The following is a 20,260-nucleotide window of genomic DNA, read 5'->3' as shown; positions in this document are numbered from 1 at the left end:
TGGCAAGACTCACAGATAGCTAGGTGCTTAAACCACTTTGTCCCCAGCACCAGTCTTCCTGCACTGGACTGTAGGCGCCCTTTTGCGTGCTCACCAACAGTGTTCAGGAGAACACGCGCAAATACTCACCCCAAAAGTAGGTTGCAGTCGTATGGACACAAGTACTCCACAAAAAAACACACACCCAGAAGTAGGCCACAGTCGTACGCGTACAAATTACCCCTGCGCGCAAATAGGTGCACAAATATAGGCCACAGCCATGAATGCTTATGTCAGAACACCACCAGGTAGCAAAACTGTGTGCATTTGCTTGTGCACTGGAAAATCGCTGCCATGGCCTACCATGTGATTGACAAGACAGAGCCTGAGGAGCGGGACCTAGCCAAAGACTGCTCAACCCACTGATCCGAGCCACCTCTGTTCTACAGTAACTACACAAAAAAGTGAGGGAAAAGAGGTAAAGACGCAGAGCAACCAACGCCGAGTGAAGAAGACCCAGTAAGGAAAAGAGAGAGGGGGGTCTTCCCTAATCTTTTCCTTTTTTTTTTTGTTCCTGAGCTCAGCCCTCCCTGGCTGAGAGCATGATCAGGTCACTGGCTATGGGGGAAGAGAACTCAAGCCTTCATCGCTGAGCACTCCCTTGTTGGCAAAATGCTTTTTTTTTTTTTTAATCTACACCTGTCCGGCTTCCAGACTTAAAACGCTCAACTGAGGGACGGACCAAAACGTGGTGTCACTTCAGGACCTCAAGAGGTGCTCTGAAATCTATCTTCTCTCCTTTTACTATAAGCAATCCTCAGTAGGGAGATGCATGTCCATCATCTGCTGGAGATGGAGAATACTGGCGGCCTGATGTCGGGGTAGGACTATATGTCTGTGACTTCAGCAAGTCAGTTTTATTCCGTCTCCATCTGCTGGCAGAGGAGCCTGAATGCAGAGAAAATGGATTAAAACAGAATGTGTTATAAATAGAGGAGCACATGTATAATGATAAAAAGACAAAATAAATGATGAAGGAAGACAGTAAAAATTACAAGTTTTACAGTAGGTTCATCTCTACCCAGTATCTTCTAGTACAGTTATCTGCCTGGTAGCTCAAGTTGTTTTCCGACAATATTTTATTTTGAATCTATCAAATTTAGATTCTCAGTTTTTGTATACTACCTATAAACCCCCTTTTTTTTTTCCCAATCAGCCTGTTTCTTGCTGCTCCTTGTGTTTCCCATTCAACTGGAGCCTCTACTAGAGTTACAGCACCATAAGCCTTCATTCACAATTATCTGGGAAAGAGGGGAGGGGGATTAATTTGGTGAGGAGGGAAGAGGGATGAAGGGAGTTCCCTCATTTTTATCCTTCTTCCTACTTCCACTTAGACCAGGATAGTCCTTCAGAAACTGGCTCCTTCTGAGACCCAGTCTACTTGAATTCTTAAATGTGGCAGCCAAGTGTCATAGTGGTGCAATGGATGGGACTCCCTCCCCTCCAGGGCTATGAATGCAGGGTCTGCAACACCCCAACCCTCAACCAGGACTGCCAGTTAGTCAGTCTGGACTACTCCCCCCACACACACTTTTTTTTTTTTGACATATTATCCATGCTTTAATCTCTCACCATGTATCTTCTCCTGTTTTGCTTTCTTAGAATCTTATATATAAATCTCATTTTTCTCCCCTCTTTCTCAATTCTCACATTTACAGGAATCTCAAGAACAGCATTGAATGTGTCTAGAAGTACTATAAAAATAACTTTTAGAACATAAAAATCTCTCTCTACCGGAGGAGGAGTGAATTCCTGAATCATTAATTCTATGCAGCTTATAAACTCTGGGTGCACAGACTGACCAGTGTAACTTCAACTAGTAAAGCCGAAGATTCGATGAACCCCACCGTGAGCAGCCACTGCCACCCCTTCCTTTCAGAAATGAAGCATTAACATTTGTGTCCTCGTACCTCCACGGCACCTGGGTTGGGATGACGCAGCACCACCACATCTGCGTAGCAACTCATGGTCTGCACAGAATCTGCCAAGGACTCTCCCTTCTGGGTGGATGAGGTGGATTCAGAGAAGCTGATGACTGACCCCCCAAGACGATACATGGCTGCAGAGAAGGAACTGCTGGTTCTAGTGCTGACTTCATAAAACATGGAGGCCATCACCTTACCCTGTTATATTAGAAAGAGAAGGGCACATCAATACAGTTAAGCACTGATGCCATTGCCTTATTCTGTTATATGGTGCAGTAGAGAAAGAAGAGAAGAAAATAGCTTGAAGATGACAAAATATTTGCCAATGTAAATTGAATGCCTGGTGTAGTAAAACAATACATTTTATAGATATGCAAGCCAGGCAATGTTTATAACAGGACAGTCCTCTAACACTCAAGCGATGAATATACGATTACTATTACAGTTGGAGAAAGAAAAGGCCAAGGACAATAAATGACAAAAAAAAGAAGAAGATGCATTTTCTCCCAGAGCACAAGGTGCAGAACTGTCCCAGAACTCTTACCTTGAGAATATCAAGGGCTCTCTCCTTCTGCACCATCATCCGCAAATTATGAGCTACATTGAACAGGTGAGACATCTGGAACAGGAAATAAAGGGTGAGCAAATCCAGCCTGCAAGTAGCTTCCTCACTCCCTTTTCTGACTGCATATCTGCAACCTTGACCAAGTGCCCTACATTGAAACAGGCAAGTAAGCATGTAGGACTCCATATTTAGCTATTTTGAAATGGAGTTAGACATTACTTATTATGGATGGAGTTGAAAAATTCAAGCACGGATGAAAAATAAGTTTCTATTTAGTAACATTCTAGTACAGACAGTATACATACAAATAAATATCTTCCGTGTGCCCACAAAGTAAAGCCAGAGTGCACAGCAGAAAATTATTCCCAGATTCATATGACCCTAGGAAGAGAATACTATAACTGTCTACCTCATACTGTGTGACCTGGAGCCGATCTGTCCACTTCCCATGTACAAGCTTAGGACCCGATTTACTGAGGCTTCCCCTTACCACCACCACTTAAGATAGTGCTTTGGGGAAGGGACAGTATTCAAATAAATTGTACTGTGCAGTGCTAGGGTAGCAGACTATTCTATATAAACAACAAATATTTTAACAAAATTAAAGTAAATAAAACAAATTTCCATGATATAAAATGCAAGCTGTAGCAAGATTTGTAATCCATCAGAGCAAAGACAGTTTGAGACCCAAGTCATTTTGTGTTCTGAACTGCAGCCAGCCAGTGGCTATTATTGAATCAGAAAATAAATTAACACAATGAAATGTGCAATTAATAATGAAAATGGTGAAATATAAATTTACCTGTTAATTTCCGTTCCTTTAGTCCTGCCAGACCAGTCAGATAAGTAGCTTTTTAGGGCATTGATTTCAGGAGAAATCAAGGAGATGAGCACTTCTGGCATGCTCTAGCAAGAGTTTAAGAACATAAGAAAATGCCATACTGGGTCAGACCAAGGGTTCATCAAGCCCAGCATCCTGTTCCCAACAGAGACCAAACCAGGCCACAAGAACCTGGCAATTACCCAAACACTAAGATCATCCCATGCTACTGATGCAATTAATAGCAGTGGCTATTCCCTAAGTAAACTTGATTAATAGCCATTAATGGACTTCTCCTCCAAGAACTTATCCAAACCTTTTTTGAACCCAGCTTCACTAACCACATCCTCTGGCAACAAATTCCAGAGCTTTATTGTGCAGGTGTGGGTGGGTGTGCAGGCCAGGAAAGGCTATGCTTTAGATGCCATAATCCTGAGATTTATTGTGACTTCCTCTTGCCCAGTCTGGGTGGAACTCTGGTATGTCACTTGTCTGGACTGGTCTGGCATGGATAAGGAAAAGAAAATTGGTTTTTACCTCCAAATTGTCGTTCCTGGAATATCACAGATCAGTCCAGACGCCTAGGTTTTGCCTCCCTACCAGCAAGATGGAGACAGAGAAGAAAAACTGACACTGCTTCTTCACCTAATGTGCCACTTGCAGTTCTTCAGTATGACCTGAACCCAAACAAAAATGAATAAACTTGAAACTTGTAATTTGGAACCCTCACCTCGCTCTGAAACTGAGCAGCAGGGAGGTGAAGCCCCTTTACACTGTAGCCCTGTAACCAACAAAGAAAATAGAACCTTCTGACCAGGGATCCACGCTGCAATATTTACATACTGAAAACAAGAGCGGGTTTCTAAAAAAATGGGTGGGTCTCTTGACTGATCTGTGGTACTCCAGAAACGAGAATTAGCAGGTAAGAACCAATTTTCCTTTCCTGTTCATACCCCAGATCAGGCCAGACGCCTGGGATGTCCCCAAGCTCACCTAAACTGGGCAGGAACGTGATAGCCAAGCTCGCAGCACACACAACACAACACCAGCTGAATCTGGACATCCAGCCACTGTCTGATGAAAATATGCAGTGACTTTCAGGTAGCCACTTGACATTTTTCTTCTGGAGAAACAAGCTAACATTCAGCCCATGAGGTTGCCTGTGCCCAAGTACAGTAAAAGCCCCCAGGACCTCAGGCACTGGCCTACTCTTACAAATATAAGCCGATCCAATTGCTTCCTTCAGCCACTGTGCAATAGTAGCCTTGGAAGCATTACTCCCTTTCTTAGGTCCACTCCAAAGCATGACAAGGTGGTCCGATCTCCGAAAACTGTTGGCAACCTTAAGATACCTCAACAAAGCTGGATTCACATCCAACAAATGAAACTCTTGTACATGAGGTGTAGATGAATTCAAGTTTGGAAACGTGGGGAATTCCAGTGTCTGACAGATGAAAGGTAGACAACCTTCAGCAGAAAAGAAGGCACCATGAGCACTGATACGCCCTCCTCCAAAATCTGCAGAAAGGGGGTCCCCACGCAATAATGCCTGAAGTTCTGAAATCCTACTGACAGAACAAATAAGCCACCAAAAAGACCACCTTCAGGGTTAGATCTTTTAAGAGACGCCCTCTTCAAGGTTTCAAAAGAAGCTCCACGAAATACCTGCAAAACCAGGTTAAGGTTCCATGAGGAACACAACTTTTTCCCTGAAGGCCGTAAATGCATTGCCCCCTGAAGAAAGCAAACCACATCTGGATGTGAAGCCAGAGAAACTCCTTGCATCTTACCTCAGATACAGCCCAAGACTGCCACCTGCACCCAAAGGGAATTAAAAGCCAGACCTTTCACCAAATCTCCTTGCAAGAATGTCAGAATATGCAAAACCAACGCCTAGGTTGGTTGTACACCCTGCTGCGTACAACCAACCTCTCAAATACTTTCCACACTCTAATAAGAGCCAAGGATGTAGACGGGCATCTAGCTTGCAGTAAAGTGGCAATGACTCGATCAGAACAACCCTTCTGTCTCAAATGATTCCTCTCAAAAGCCAAGCTGCGAGACAAAAGCGATCTGCCTGTTTCAAAAATATTGGATGCTGATGCAACAATTTCTTAACAGCTCATTCACCGCCAAGTTTACTAGATCTACAAACATAGGACATGCGGCCACCCTGGAGCCATGAGAATCACACTGCCTGGATGCCGCTCTATTCGCCTCACTACTCTGCTGACCAAGGGCCATGGAGGGAACAGTTCAGAAGAATCCCCCATGGCCAAGGCAATACCTGAGCATCTAGTCCTGCTGCTCCACACTCCCATCTGCGGATGAAAAATCTGGACGCCTTGGTGTTGTGTCTCGATGTTATCAAATCCATGTGAGGTACCACCCCATCTATCCTGAATGAGAATCATAGCTTCTTCTGCCAACTCCCATTCTCTGGGATCTAGTCTCTGATAACTGAGGAAGTCCACCTGAAAGTTATCCATCTAGGCAATGTGAGATGCTGCCACACATGCCTGGTGTAGCTTCACCCAGCAAAACAATTCCTGAGCCTCTTGCAAGACCAGTCGACTTTATGTTTCACCCGATGGCTGATATAAGTCACTGTCGTCACTCTGTCTCCTTCCTTTCGCAGTGCTGCAGCCACCACTACCATCACTTTGGTGAAAGTACATTGCACCATCACTAACCCGAAGTGAAGGACGTGAAACTAAAATGCTCTCAGAACTGAAAATCTCAGGAACTTAAGAACATGCCATACTGGGTCAGACCAAGGGTCCATCAAGCCCAGCATCCTGTTTCCAACAGTGGCTAATCCAGGCCATAAGAACCTGGCAAGTACCCCAAAACTAAGTCTATTCCATGCTACTGTTGCTAGTAATAGCAGTGGCTATTTTCTAAGTCAACTTAATTAATAGCAGGTAATGGACTTCTCCTCCAAGAACTTATCCAATCCTTTTTTAAACACAGCTATACTAACTGCACTAACCACATCCTCTGGCAACAAATTCCAGAGTTTAATTGTGTGTTGAGTGAAAAAGAACTCTCTCTGATTAGTTCAAATGTGCCACATGTTAACTTCATGGAGTGCCCCCTATTCTATTACCCAAAAGAGTAAATAACTGATTCACATTAACCCATTCTACACCTCTCATGATTTTAAATCTCTATCATATCCCCCCCTCAGCCATCTCTTCAAGCTGAAAAGTCCTAACCTCTTTAGTCTTTACTCATAGGGGAGCTGTTCCATTCCCGTTATCATTTTGGTCGCCCTTCTCTGTACCTTCTCCATCGTAACTATCTTTTTTGAGATGCGGCGACCAGAATTGTACACAGTATTCAAGGTGTGGTCTCACCATGGAGCGATACAGAGGCATTATGACATTTTCCGTTTTATTCACCATTCCCTTTCTAATAATTCCCAACATTCTGTTTGCTACTCAGAACCGATGATTTCAATGTGTTATCCACTATGATGCCTAGATCTCTTTCTTGGGTGGTAGCTCCTAATATGAGTAACTATAGCATGGGTGCTCCAGCCAAATTGGTATGTGGAGATATGCTTCAGTCACATACAAAGGCACCAGGAACTCTCCCTTGTGGCCCGCTGCCATACTTGATCAAGAGTTTCCATTAAAAAATGAGACACCCTGAGGGCTGCATTCACCTTCAAATTCAAAATTGGCTGAATCTTCCTTCTTTCTTTGGAACCACAAAGTAGATTGAATACCTGCCCTTTCCCAGCTCTTTGCAGGGAACCAAGACTATGTCGCAACTCTTCTACCTCGCAAACAGTTTCCTGTTAGTGAGGGATCTGCAAGGGAAGACGAGAAAAGCCTCTGAGCAAATTCTAACACACAACCATCTCGTGGCACTTCCAGTACCTACTGGTCCGTTGTGATCTTTGCTCATTCCAGGAAAAAAAAAAAAAAAGGGCCAGCTGTCCTCTGACTACCAGCGGAGAAGAGTGGGTCTGGCCTTGCTTTATTACAAAGTCCTAATTCCCCCCGCTCCCTGACTGGAGCTGTCTCTTGAGCCGGCTTCTGCCAGCCTTGAAAGGACTGCACCCTACTTGCGCATTGCCTCTGAGTCGTGCAGGGACCTCTATTCAGCCCATATCTCCTATTCTCCCTAAAGCGGAACTGAGTAGAGAAGGTACTCCTCCCCCCACCCCCCCGGCTTATCCTCAAATCAGCTTATGTCCTTTGGTCTCTCCCAGGTGCTTTACCAACTGTTCTAGGTTGGTAAAACTTCTGGGAGAGAACAGAAGCTTGCCCTTAAATGGCAGAGCATTCAGGTGAGACTTGAACCAGACATCCGCCGATCAATTCCTCAACCATAGGAGCCTCCCGGCAGAAACTGCTGACATCATAATCCTAGAGGAGGTCCTAAGCAAATCATATAAAGTGTCCGCCACAAGGGCTACCACAGCTTCCAATCGCTCAGCCTGCTTGGTTGCAGCCAGGGAGGACACTTCCTTCACCTGCAACTGCTGTACCCAGCAGAAAACATGCTCTTTGCATGAAGCTGCTGCACACAGCCGCCCTAATGCAGAGTACCAAAATCTCAAAAATCCTCTTGAGCAGAATCTGTAATTTTTGGTCCTGTACATTCTTCAGAGTGGCTTAACCCCTGCTACCAGGATGGTTGTTTTCTTGGTCACCGCAGAGACTAATGCGTCCACCTTTGGTGGCATTAAAAAAGGTTGAGATCCTCTTCCAGTAGGGGGATCAACTTTGCCATTGCTCTCCCCACCTTTAGACCAATCTCCAGAGTATCCCATTCTCTGATCACCAACTTCTTTTCCAACTTATGGAAAGGGAAGGCCTTCGCTGGACCCTGAAAGTCATCCATGATGGGATCTACTCCTTTGTGATCAGACTTCTCCTGCGGTATCTTAATGCCCAGTTCTTTGAGCACCTACTGAATTAACGGCGGTAAGTCCTCTTTACTGAATAGCTGGCCCACCTTAGGGTCATTACCCTTGGCTACCAGCACTTCCTCAGGACTCAAAAGATGAGGCAGCAAGTCACCATCCACAGTTCCTTCTGCCAGGGCATCCATCCCTTCACAGCCCTCCAAGTCCTCCCTGGATCTGCTCTGGTGGCCTGCCAGTTCAAACCATCTGTAGGATGCTTGAACCATTTCTCATGTTCAACTTTGGTCTTTCTGCCAGCCTTAGGCCCCTCTGAGGTTCAAGAATGCTTCCCCCCTCCCCACCTCTGCCTTCCTGGCGAGAAAGGCCTCAAATAGGAGCAACACAAACTCCAACGAAAATGCCAGCGGCTCCTCTAAATTCCCTTCCTGAATGTCCTTAGCATCCTTAGAGTCCCCTTGTGCCTCTGCAGAGCTCAAAACAACCAGGGTTAGAGTGGGAGGGACATCTCTTTCACTTCCTGAGGCCGCTTGAGCAGACATCCCAGAATCCAAATTGGCTGCCATTCCCGCACTCGCTGTGGTACTTCCCCTTGACGGCGCTGAAACAGACCACTCGAGCTCCCCTCTTCCCTAGAGATGCAGAGCACACAGTCCTGCTGAGGTCAGCTACACCTGTGGCTCTCCGCATGAGCGGCAGTCCTTCCCATGATTCTTAACTGGCACCATTTTTGCTAGAGCAGCATGTCCTGCATGCCTGAGCCAAGCACTGACTGACATAACACCTTCTGCCTTAGTGGTGGTCACCGATCACCTGCAGAGAATGGTGCTGCCCTCTTAATAACCCCCAAAACCAGCTCTTACAACTTTGTCTTTTTTTCTTAATTTTTAACTTTATAAATAAAAATACTTTCCTGAAATCTGCTGCAGAGGATACTGTTGGAGAGGAACAGCTGTCCGGCACACTGAGGGAATCAGACCACCAGCTAAGCCCCTTCACGAATGTAGATGTGAGCCTCAGATAAAGGGTCACCCACCCCTCCTGCCTCTATCGGGGAGGATGGTCCTGCCTGGCACCTGACGACCCCCCGGAAGAGCTGCTCCTAACACACAATTCTTTTTGACTGCAAGTTTTACAGCTCTGCTATCTGCTCGAGAGAGAAAAATACTGAGGGACTGCAGGTGGCACACTAGGTTAAGTAGCAGTGTCAATAAAGCTTTTCTTCTCTGTCTCCATTTGCTGGTAGGGAAGCAAAACCCAGACATCTGGACTGATCTGGGGTATGAACAGAAACGTGACATTTAAATTTACCTGTTAATTTCCTTTCGTTTAGTCCTGTTAAACCAGTCCAGAACTCACCCAGGGAACCCACAATTGAGGGCTCTCAGTCTGACAAGTTCAGAAACTTAAAAGTGACTTGTTACCCAGTCTGGAAATAGTTAATCTAATTATGACTTTGGTGTAAGAATTATCTAATTCCTGAATTAATGACCAGGGAATGAAGTTCTTTGGCTGCATCAAGTTTTGGTTGTGATAGTGATTTGGAAACCTAAACAAATAATTGCCTTTGATTGTCTTATGTTTGACATAAGATACTGAAGAGCTGAAGGCAGCACTTGATCTTTATAGGGGGGGAATGAAGTCAAATTTGAGCTTGTTTTCTCTCACTCCATCTGCTGGCAGGGGACATAGCTTTTCCCAGCCTGCACATCCACTCGATCCTTATAGCAGGGATGCCACGGAGACAAGGGTCATTCCCTATTATTCTCTGGAAAGACAGGTTCTGATTCTGCTTACAAAGAACTTTGGACCCTCATCGAGTGTGTCTGACAGCCTTCTGGGTCCTGCAAACTCTTGCTGGAGCAGGCCAATGCACTCATCTCCTGATTCCTCCTGAAATCAATGCCTTAGAAACCTTCTTGTCTGAACTAGTCTGGCATGGAGATAAGTACAATTATTAATCCATCTTAGTATAGGCTACTGAGAAATTAAGATGACTATGGGAAAGGTCTTCAGGCTTCTCACATCCATTCTAGTGAACCCACATCCAGTCAAGTTTTCAGAATAACCACAATTAAATTATTCATCCCCAAAACATTTTTTAATGGTGCTTAATACATGGAAGAAAAGACCTGAGAAAAATGCTAAGGCTCATCAGAGCTCAAAAAGTGAATTAGAGCCAGTGAGTGGTGGCAATTTTCCCCAAGGCAGTGTTGCCAACCTCGCTTATTTACCACGCGTTTGGGCTTGCTTTTTTTTTTGGAACTCGCGGGTAGCTTATTTTTGGGCTTTTTTTCTTGCTTTTTTTTGGGCTTGATGGATGGGACTTGTGACCTGCTGTTTCTGTCACCCCTGATTGGCTGTTGTTGCCAAGTTTGGATAGTATTCAAAATGTTAATTTGGAAACAGATTTTGTAGTACCTCTTCCTAGCAAACGAAGGATGTTAGCTGTGAGGCCCAAGTATTATTGCAAGATAAATTTTGCAAAGTCTGACCTTTTCACATGAGAATCCAAATGTTTGATACTATGTGCTATGTTCCATTTTAGCGCCAACTTCGCAAAGATTTTTCAGCTTTGCAAAACGTAAAAATTTCATACATTTCTATGCATGCAAAATTATAAATTTATATTCTAGTGCTATGATGCAAAATTATGCAAAGCTGCTTATGAACTGTTAGTGCATGATAAACCATGTGCAAAATTTGCTTTATAAAACATTTTTTACCAAACTATTAACTCACTGAGATGTAATTATTTGTTTTGTAAAGTTCTGTACAGCAAAACTTCTTGTGCTATTTTTCTAACAGGCTCATCCACATGGGTAGAAAAACAGCACAGGAAAACCTAAATGAGTACAAAAACATACTTTAATACATGAACTTCCTTGCATGAAAGTGTTGCTTTTTTTTTTTTTTTTTTTTTAATTTAAAGTTTTATTATTTTCAAAGTTAAATACAAATTTTTCTCTAATGATATAACATTCATATAATATGGTAGAAAAACTCCCCCCCACCCTTTGAAAGTGTTGCTTTTAATGTTCACTGTGGATTAAATATTGGGAACGCTGAAGCCATTCAATGAAAATATGTATTGTGACAATGCTGTCAGTACAGAGGATGAAGAAGTACTGGCTGTTATCTTCGACTGTCAGTCCTTTTTATTTTTTTTTAGTTAACTGCAAGAAATACGACAATATTTTGCTCCATTAAAAAAATATATATTTTTTTTGAGTGTATTTTCTGTGTATAAAATCTAATAAAAGCAGTTTAAATCTTGTGTGTTTTGGGCTTTTTTTTTTGGCAAAGCATGCTTTTTTTCCATAACTACCTGGCAACACTGCTGAGGTCTTTTTCCTTTTTATATTAAGCACTATTATAAATATTTTTGGGTGAATAATTTCTTTGTGGTTTACCTAACTGGTCATTGTGTTTGATTTATGAAGTTATCAGATAGTTTAGATTTGGATTTTAGATTATATATCTCTTCAAATCAGAGCTTAAGGTGAGTTAGAATCAAGATACAGTAAGGTATTTCCTTGCCCTAGGGGGCTTACAATCTTAAATTTGCACCCAGGCAATGGAGGATGAATTGACTTGCTCAAGTCAGAAGGAGCATCAGTGAGGCACATAGACTGCTGCTTCACACCAATAGGAACTGGGTCTCCAATGTATGCAAATTCATCTCATGTATATTTTTGGTGGATAGCCCGAAAACCCAACTGGTCGTGGGGGTCAATAGAAGAGGTTTAATAAGCCCTGGATTAATTACATTTTTCATATGAACACCAGGACTTTTACCTGAATAAGGAGTCTGATATTTGGATTACTGTTTCTGTTGATCTGTATAACATTAGCTGTTAAGCTTGCTTATCTTGAGGGGCTCAGTGCTTGGGTAGACATTTGCTTACAAGGAACCACAAATGGCATCAAGTTGACTTCTAACTCTTCTCACTTCCATCTGCAACTCTTCTGCTTTCTCATAGTTCTTCCTGCATTCACAGACTTACTAGCACAGGTAATCAAATTCACCGGAATCAAAATGGAAACATAAGGTGAGGCAAAGAGTCTAGAAAATCGAGGGAGAGAAATTTTACCTGGTCCTTGGAGAACTGTTTGACAGACAGGACATGCTGCCCAATTAAGGGATGCAACAGGGGGGAAGTCTGTGGATGAGGGATAAACTGCATGGGCATGTTCTGGGGGGAGGGCATCCTGGGTAACGGAGGGGGATACAAGTAGCCATCCTGGATAACTGCCAGGTCTAAAAATAATTAAAACAATTATATATTATACAAATTGTAATGGAAGCTTAAAATAAAACAAAGCTTCTAAATTAAAATATGGCTGAAGGAGTTATTTCAATATCAAGAACCATCTCCTGAAATCGGGCTTCTAGCATAGGAGATTTCATTGGCAGCACAAAATCCACACCATCTTCTAGTCTACACCAGCCAAAGACAACTCCTAGACTAAGTTGATGACTGAGCAGCTGGGAAATATTCCTAAATTGAATTCCTGTAACTAACATGCTTCTTGTGCTGATATATGCTAGTTGCATGTCTAACCAAGTTTCCTGATATCAAAAGAATATATATTCAAGTGTATCATCATGCTATATCCCTATCTCCCCCAGACTGATCAGCATGATCTGAAAACCCTCTGCAGATAGTCAGATGCCCCCTGTACTGTTTATGCATTTTTACTAAGTTAATATCTTGGAAATCCTATAAGTTGCACTTCTATGGATAAGTCATGACTAGAATGGTGTCACAGCACGCATTGTATTAACACAGATTGGTATCCATCTGGTTCATGCTATGTTTATAGCAACTTAAAGAAGATTTTAAGTAATATAAAAGGAAAATTTCAAAAGTCATTTAGAAAAGGGCCTTATGAAAAATTGTCCACCCTATATGTATGCAAAAGTGTGCACATTGTGCTATTAACCAAAAAAGGAGAATTTATTCTTTGTTCATTATCAATTCTTACAGTGCCACTGTGCACATACTTTAAGCTGCAGATTCCTGGAGGCATTGCTGTGGCAATATTAACTAAAAGAGGCAACGCCATATATAATTTTGCATTTTTAAAACTATGTATCTTTTCACAGAAAGCAGGTACAGATCTGAGTAATTTTCAAAGTCAAAGTATGTGTATACCTTTCCTTTGAAAATTGGTGCAAAGCCCATGGGTAAAAGAAACCATGGATTGTATCAAAACATTACTTTTTTTTTTTTTTTTTTAAATGTATGGTGGCTCTGATATTAATTTCGATCATGAAACCACCTACATAGACCAGTGCAAGCAGTTGGTTGCCACAGGAATGATGGACAACTGATATACTTTGCAGGTTATCAAGAAGAATATCATGAAGGGTTTTAAAGCAAGGGTGGGCAATTCTAGTCCTTGAGGGCCACAAACCAGTTGGGTTTTCAGGATTTCCCTATGAATATGCATGGAAGCGATTTGCATACAACTGAGGCAGCATGCAGGCAAATCTCTCCCATGCATATTCATTACGGATATCCTGAAAACCTGATCAATTTGAAGGCCTCGAGGACTGGAATTGCCCACCCCTGTTTTAAAGGATCAACTCTTGCTAGCTGAAAATACTTTCCTACTAACACAGACAGGTTCCTATCACACGTGTAATGCTATGAAATGCACTAAACATTTTAAAAACATATGAAACAAAAAACCCACCTCACTTCCTATGCGGACATCAGTCATGAAAGACAAGGGATAAATACTGAAAGGGATCTAGCTGGCTAAGAAAAGACTTAGCTAGCTAGACCAAAACCTTTGAACATTTGCCAGTCTAAGTTGGCCTGGGGAGAAAATTAGGTGGCCAAATCTAGACGCTGCAAACCTTCGCTCCAAACATGAAAAAAAAATAAAGGTATCTAGCAACCTGAACCCAATCCCACTATCCCTCAAGCCAATTCAAGCAGCGCAAGAGGAACCTAATCCCCCTTCCCACCCACCCAAGAAAGAAGAATTCCTATCATGATTGTTGTCAGAGCAATGCCGACATGGTTGCGGGGTGGGGGAGCTGATTGATTTCAGATGAGGAGGAGAGCCTAGCATCCCCTAGCAGACTTGTGCCACAAGTGGAAGGCAGGTGTGATCAGGCACTTCTCCCATCTGCTACCAGCAGGTCAAAGTGCCACAGCTGGCCTTGAATCAGAGTCTGTTCCATTCAGTGCTGATACGCGCTACGTATGAGCTACAGAATGGCTTTTAGAAATGCAAGTTTAGACTACTGATTGGCTGGTATATGGTGCCCCCCCCCCCCCCCGAAGATCCGGATTGGTTCTCAAAAGGTATGCTGGGACACCTGGAAAATGTTTCAGGCATTTAGATAGCTAGGAGGCCAAGCGATGGTGTGGAATTCTGGTGAAAGGCCCATGTATAATCCTGCATAGACACTGTTAAGCAATGTGGAAATCTTGAAACTTTGTGTTACTTCTGTTAAGTAGAAGCCATGTTTCAAGAATGGTCTGTGTTTGTCCATGAAGAGAAACTAATGTGGAAACTAACCTGGAATGGATAAATGGGCTGGATATAAGCTTTGCCCCAACTGTGAAAATTTGCAGCCTTGACCGAAGTTACTTGTTTATTTGTACTTACAATGCATCATAAGTCAGCGAATGTTTATGTCATTGCCTTACCTATTAATAAATCAGCACTGAGACACCATTCCCTGTTTGGTTTGTACTGCAGAGGCTTCCAAATTTGACAGCTAGTTTTGTCTTTTGGAGGGGCAGTGATGGAAGGAGGAGAGATTCGGCACCTCTTGGTTCCCTACATCGATTTCTTTGGGGGAATAGGGATCTGGATCCAGTTTTTTTTTTGTATCTTAATCATTTACAGCAGATTTTTAAAGCTAACCAGATGGATCTAGGAGAATATTCAGTCAAAACCTAGCTAGTTAGGTTCAGCTGAATATTTCCTAAAGATAACCAGCTAAAATTAGGTAGTTATTTTACAGGTTGGTTCAAAGGTTTTCCCAATATCTATCCCATTGTTTTTATGGGAATTCAAATGGATAAAACATATATTTGCATTTAGTTTAGGACACACAGTACTGCAGAGTTGTGTAATTTTCAAAAGTGTTTCCGCAGATTAGCAAGTGTTTACCTGCTGAAAACCCCCCTTTAAAAATTCCACTCCTCCCCCCCCCCCCAGGCAAGGAAAAGTATTCATGCTGTCAACATTACAGGCACTTTTCCCTGTGGAGCAGGCTGGTTAAAAGACATGCCAGGATTTCATTCTTTACCCCAAATACTCTATACCTGCACCATGGGAGGTTAATTTTAAAAATCAGCTTGCAACCACCTCACACCCTCTAAGAACTGCTTGGCCAATACAAATTAACATTTTAAGTTGTGTTACTAAGTTTGCCAGTACTTTCTCCCTCTCATTCTAAATGCTATCATGAAGGTGAAATTACTTATCTGATAATTTCCTTTCCTCAAAGCAGGGTAAGCCAGTCCACACCAGTGGGTTCTGCACTCCAACCAGCAGATGGGAGATGGAGAAAGACAACTCACTGACATCCCTCTCATGTAACTCATCACGGACATCAGCCAGCCAGTATTTTTCTTCAAAAGGCAACCGTGGACACTAAACCACTAATGTTATTGCATTCGTCCAATAATCACTATTTGAAATAGAACGTTCTTCCATTATTTAATTATACGATTCTCTTTTTAAAAAACGAAACAAAAAACTCACAATGGGAACACTGGACTCAGCTCCGCCAATAATAGTCTCATAGGAAAAAACTGAACATGAATATCGAAGAACGAGACTCACCAGGTACAGCGCCAGTCCATGTGCATCCGAGATCCTCGCCATACAATATGTTGCTTAATAAGGATCTCACCCAATAGAAGACAATCAACCGCTTCAAGGCAGCCCAGGGTGGGATGGTGGACTGGCTTGCCCTATTTCGAGGAAAGGAAATTATCAGGTAAGACGTAATTTCACTTTCCTCTTCATCCGGGCAAGACAGTCCACACTAGTGGGATGTACCAAAGTTACTCCCCAGAAGAGCGGGAGGCTGCCTGAGGCCCAAGCAATGCAGCCCTAGCAAAGGACGAATCCTCCCATGCAGGCAAATTATCTGGCAAACGTATGCAAGGAAGACCACATTGCCACTCTACAGATCTCTGTCAGAGAAAGCAAATGAAATTCCACCTGCGCCCAGGTCAAATGTGCTCTTATCTGCATTGGAAGAGATTTCCCGGCATCCACATATGCCATTGACATCACTTCCTTAATCCACAGAGCCACCATGATACAAGAGCTGATCCGTTTCTCGAAAGACATTGGAAACCTCCAGATAATGCAATAAATATCGCCATACATCCAGGCTGCAATTACTTTAATTCCTGTCCATCCAAATCCTTATTTAAGGATGGTAGAAAAACAAACTGATTCAAATGGAAATCTGAAACCACCTTTGGGAGAAAGCAGAGTTGCTTACCTGTAACAGGTGTTCTCCTAGGACAGCAGGATGTAGTCCTCACATGTGGGTGACATCACTGGACGGAGCCCTATCATGGTAAACTTTTCTGTCAAAGTTTCTAGAACTTTTGACTGGCACACTGCGCATGCCCAGCATGCCATGATCCCTGCAGCCACAGGGGTTTCCCTTCAGTCTCGTTTGTAGCAAAAGGTGCGAGCGAAAAATAAAATAAAATGTTTCGAATCCAACTCCGCGGGGTGGCGGGTGGGTTTCGTGAGGACTACATCCTGCCGTCCTGGGAGAACATCTATTACAAGTAAGCAACTTTGCTTTCTCCCAGGACAAGCAGGATGGTAGTCTTCACATGTGGGTGATTAGCAAGCTACAGGCTGACTCATATTTGTTTGGACCAACAGCGTACAACTTGTGCAACAGGCACAACAACCGGTGTACTATTGGGAAAAATGAGGCAGCCTGAAAATCACAGTAAATGGTTGTGGAAGGAGTTGGGATTATACTGGAAATAAGTTCTTCAAGACGGATTGGCCAAAGGCAGAATCTTGACATCTTTCCTTGTCTAGGCAGTAATGTGCTGCAAATGTGTGAAGTATGGCGCTGAGACTATCTTGCTGCTGTTGTGATAGAGAGTCAGTTATTTCTTGAACCTGCTTCCAGAGATTCCTTTGATACTGTGTCATGTAAAGTTGGTATGCAGCTATGCGTGACACTAGCATAGAACCTTGAAACATCTTGCGACCCAAGATATCAAGGAACTTTTTGTCCTTGCCAGGAGGTGTTGGAAGAGTGTGGTTGCAGTCTTCTGGCCTTCTTTTGTGCAGATTCAACTACCACCAATTGATGGAGTAGTTGTGGTTTTTGGAATCCAGGAATATGTTGGACGAGATTAAGTCACAAACAATAAGCCCTAGTATCCAGAAACCAGAAGTACGCATACACAACAATGAAATTAAGGTTTCAATTATTCAAAATTCAACACGTCATATCCTAAATATAAATTATTTTAGAGGACAGGTTTTGTAGGACCGATACCAAAGGGATCTGTCTGACAATCAGACCCCATAAAGGGTAGGTCACATTACTTTATTTTATTAATCATTTAAAGTCTCTCAAAACTCATAGTCTCTCGAAGGTTATAGTCTCTTCAAAAATTATATTGCCACGGAACGATAAAAGTATATTTTCAAAGCGAAAACCAGCTTTTATATAAACGTAATAACTTATTCCGGGTAGAAGCTAAGTAACAAAAAGTTATTACGTTTATATAAAAGCTGGTTTTCGCTTTGAAAATATACGTTTATCGTTCCGTGGCAATATAATTTTTGAAGAGACTATAATCTTCGAGAGACTATGAGTTTTGAGAGACTTTAAATGATTAATAAAATAATGTGACTTATCCTTTATGGGGTCTGATTGTCAGACAGATCCCTTTGGTATCGGTCCTACAAAACCTGTCCTCTAAAATAATTTATATTTAGGATATGACGTGTTGAATTTTGAATAATTGAAACCTTATTTTCATTGTTGTGGACGAGATTAAGTGGCATCTGTCCTCTTATTCACAGGCTGCACAGCACAAGGATGCTCCCAGAGACGATGTTGCAGATCTACTAGCACTTCATGTACTGGGATAGCCATTACTTGTTTCGGTGCATCCACAAATTGGAGAACCTCTAATGTTTTGTGGCGTGTGTCCTCCTCTGTAATAAGTTTAAAGGGAATTGTTGTGACATTTTCTTAACAAAATTGGCAAAGGAGAAATCTTCTGGAGGAGATTTTCTCCTTTCCTCTGGAGGAGATGGTTCTGATAAGATATCCTCTGTAGATGTGTCTGTGTCAACATCTTCCCATGTGTCAGAAAAGGTCTCCAGTCGAGATCCTGAAGGAGGGAAGAAGATTGGTAGAGGAGGACGGGTTGGCACTGATGGATCCTTCGATGGGCTTGATGGAATATGGGGTGGCACCGATGCGTGCTTCGGTGGCACTGGAGGCATCGATGGAAAATGAGGGCCTCTCGGTCCCGAGAGCCCTGATGGTCCAGGCATCGGGTCAGGCATCAGTGACAGAGGACTGGAATCCATGCCTTCATCGTCTGAGGAACCCGGAATGGGAAATGAGGATTTTAGAGGTTTTGCAGTTTGCCTTGGCATCGATGGCCCAGGTTGTGTTGGAAGGGCACCGATGAGTGTATCCATCCAGGTTAGCAATGGTGCAAATATCGATGGCTCCAGTGTTGATATGGGGGCCAGCAGCTCGGAGAGCATTGAGCACTGCCTGGCGGATGAAACCATCCTGAAAGCTGGTGTAGATATCACAGCTACAGGGGGTGGCAGGCTAGGCGTTACTGACACCTCCACAGGAACTTGTGGGGGCTCAGTACCCGGCACAGATATCAGTGGGGATCGCCTTGGTTTCTCGGGTAGAGGGGGAGTTGAAGGCTCCTCTACCAGTGTCTTCTTTGCAATCGGCTCGATAGCCATTGATGCCGATGCGGGGTCGGTGCCGGCACCGGGAATTGGCTCGTGTCAGTGCTTTCCTCAGTGCTCGGTCCGGTCTTTCTCCAGCACAGAGGTAGATGATGTAGATGCCTTAGACTGAGTCAGTGACGGACAGTCACCCTGCCCTGGTGCTCCCGGCGAGGTTTGATACCTTTTTTTTTTTAATACTCCTGCCGGTGACGATTGGGTGGATGTCGATGGGAGTCAACTTGAGTTTGAAGAGTCTCCATCTTGTCGAGGCGAGCCCACCTACCCTTCGGGGTCATCTGGGCACAACATGAGCAGTTAAGACACGTCGTATGATGAGCCGAGGCACAGCACACAGACATCGTGCGGGTCAGTGATCGACATGGTTCAGGAGCACTCTGGACATTTTCTGAAAACTGTTGACATAATGACAGAGGTTGAGGCCCCGAAAATGGTTGACCGCCTGCGGACACTGAAAAAGTTGAGAGCAAGAATCGACCGGGAATAGTGATTTTTACTCACCGACCGATGGAAAAATATCCCAATGGTAGACCCCTATGAGGGAATCTTTTTCTGAAGTAAATTTTAAGATTTTTTCTGAGAGGAAATTTGTGTGAGAATTCTCACAGAGCTCCTAACTGCGAGTCAAAGTGCAGCGCGGATAAAAAGAGACTGAAGGGAGACCCCTGTGGCTGCAGGGATCATGACATGCTGGGCAAGCTCAGTGTGCCAGTAAAAGGTTCCGACCAGTGACGTCACCCACAAGTGAGGACTACCATCCTGCTTGTCCTGGGAGAAAGACATGAACTGTCCTTAACTGTATTTGGTGTGATAACCAAAAAGGGTTATCTACATGACAAGGCTTGCAACTCCAAAATCCATCTCGCCGAACAAACAGCTACCAGAAACAGCATCTTCAGGGTCAACAACTGCAAGAAAATACCCCGCAGAGGACGAAAGGTCGGACCCATCAAAAAGGAGAGAACCAGATTTAAATCCCACAAAGGTACTGGGAAACACAAGGAGGGTCTAGACACATTTGGATGTGAGGAGAAAGGATTCCCCCCTGTATGCAT

General features: G+C 43.3%; 1 protein-coding gene across 1 annotated transcript in view; it reads right to left on the bottom strand.

Moving 5' to 3' along the window:
- CAD (carbamoyl-phosphate synthetase 2, aspartate transcarbamylase, and dihydroorotase) overlaps window positions 1–20,260 on the bottom strand; it is a 363,344-nt gene that overhangs the window by 20,795 nt on the left and 322,289 nt on the right. Inside the window, 3 exon segments of the mRNA XM_029596327.1 lie at window positions 1,950–2,162; window positions 2,509–2,583; window positions 12,323–12,489. Coding sequence (XP_029452187.1) covers window positions 1,950–2,162; window positions 2,509–2,583; window positions 12,323–12,489 — 455 coding nt within the window.

The sequence above is a fragment of the Rhinatrema bivittatum genome, chromosome 3 (genome assembly GCF_901001135.1).
Source record: "Rhinatrema bivittatum chromosome 3, aRhiBiv1.1, whole genome shotgun sequence".
In the NCBI taxonomy this organism is placed as follows: domain Eukaryota; kingdom Metazoa; phylum Chordata; class Amphibia; order Gymnophiona; family Rhinatrematidae; genus Rhinatrema; species Rhinatrema bivittatum.
This window is presented reverse-complemented; position numbering and strand designations above follow the sequence as displayed.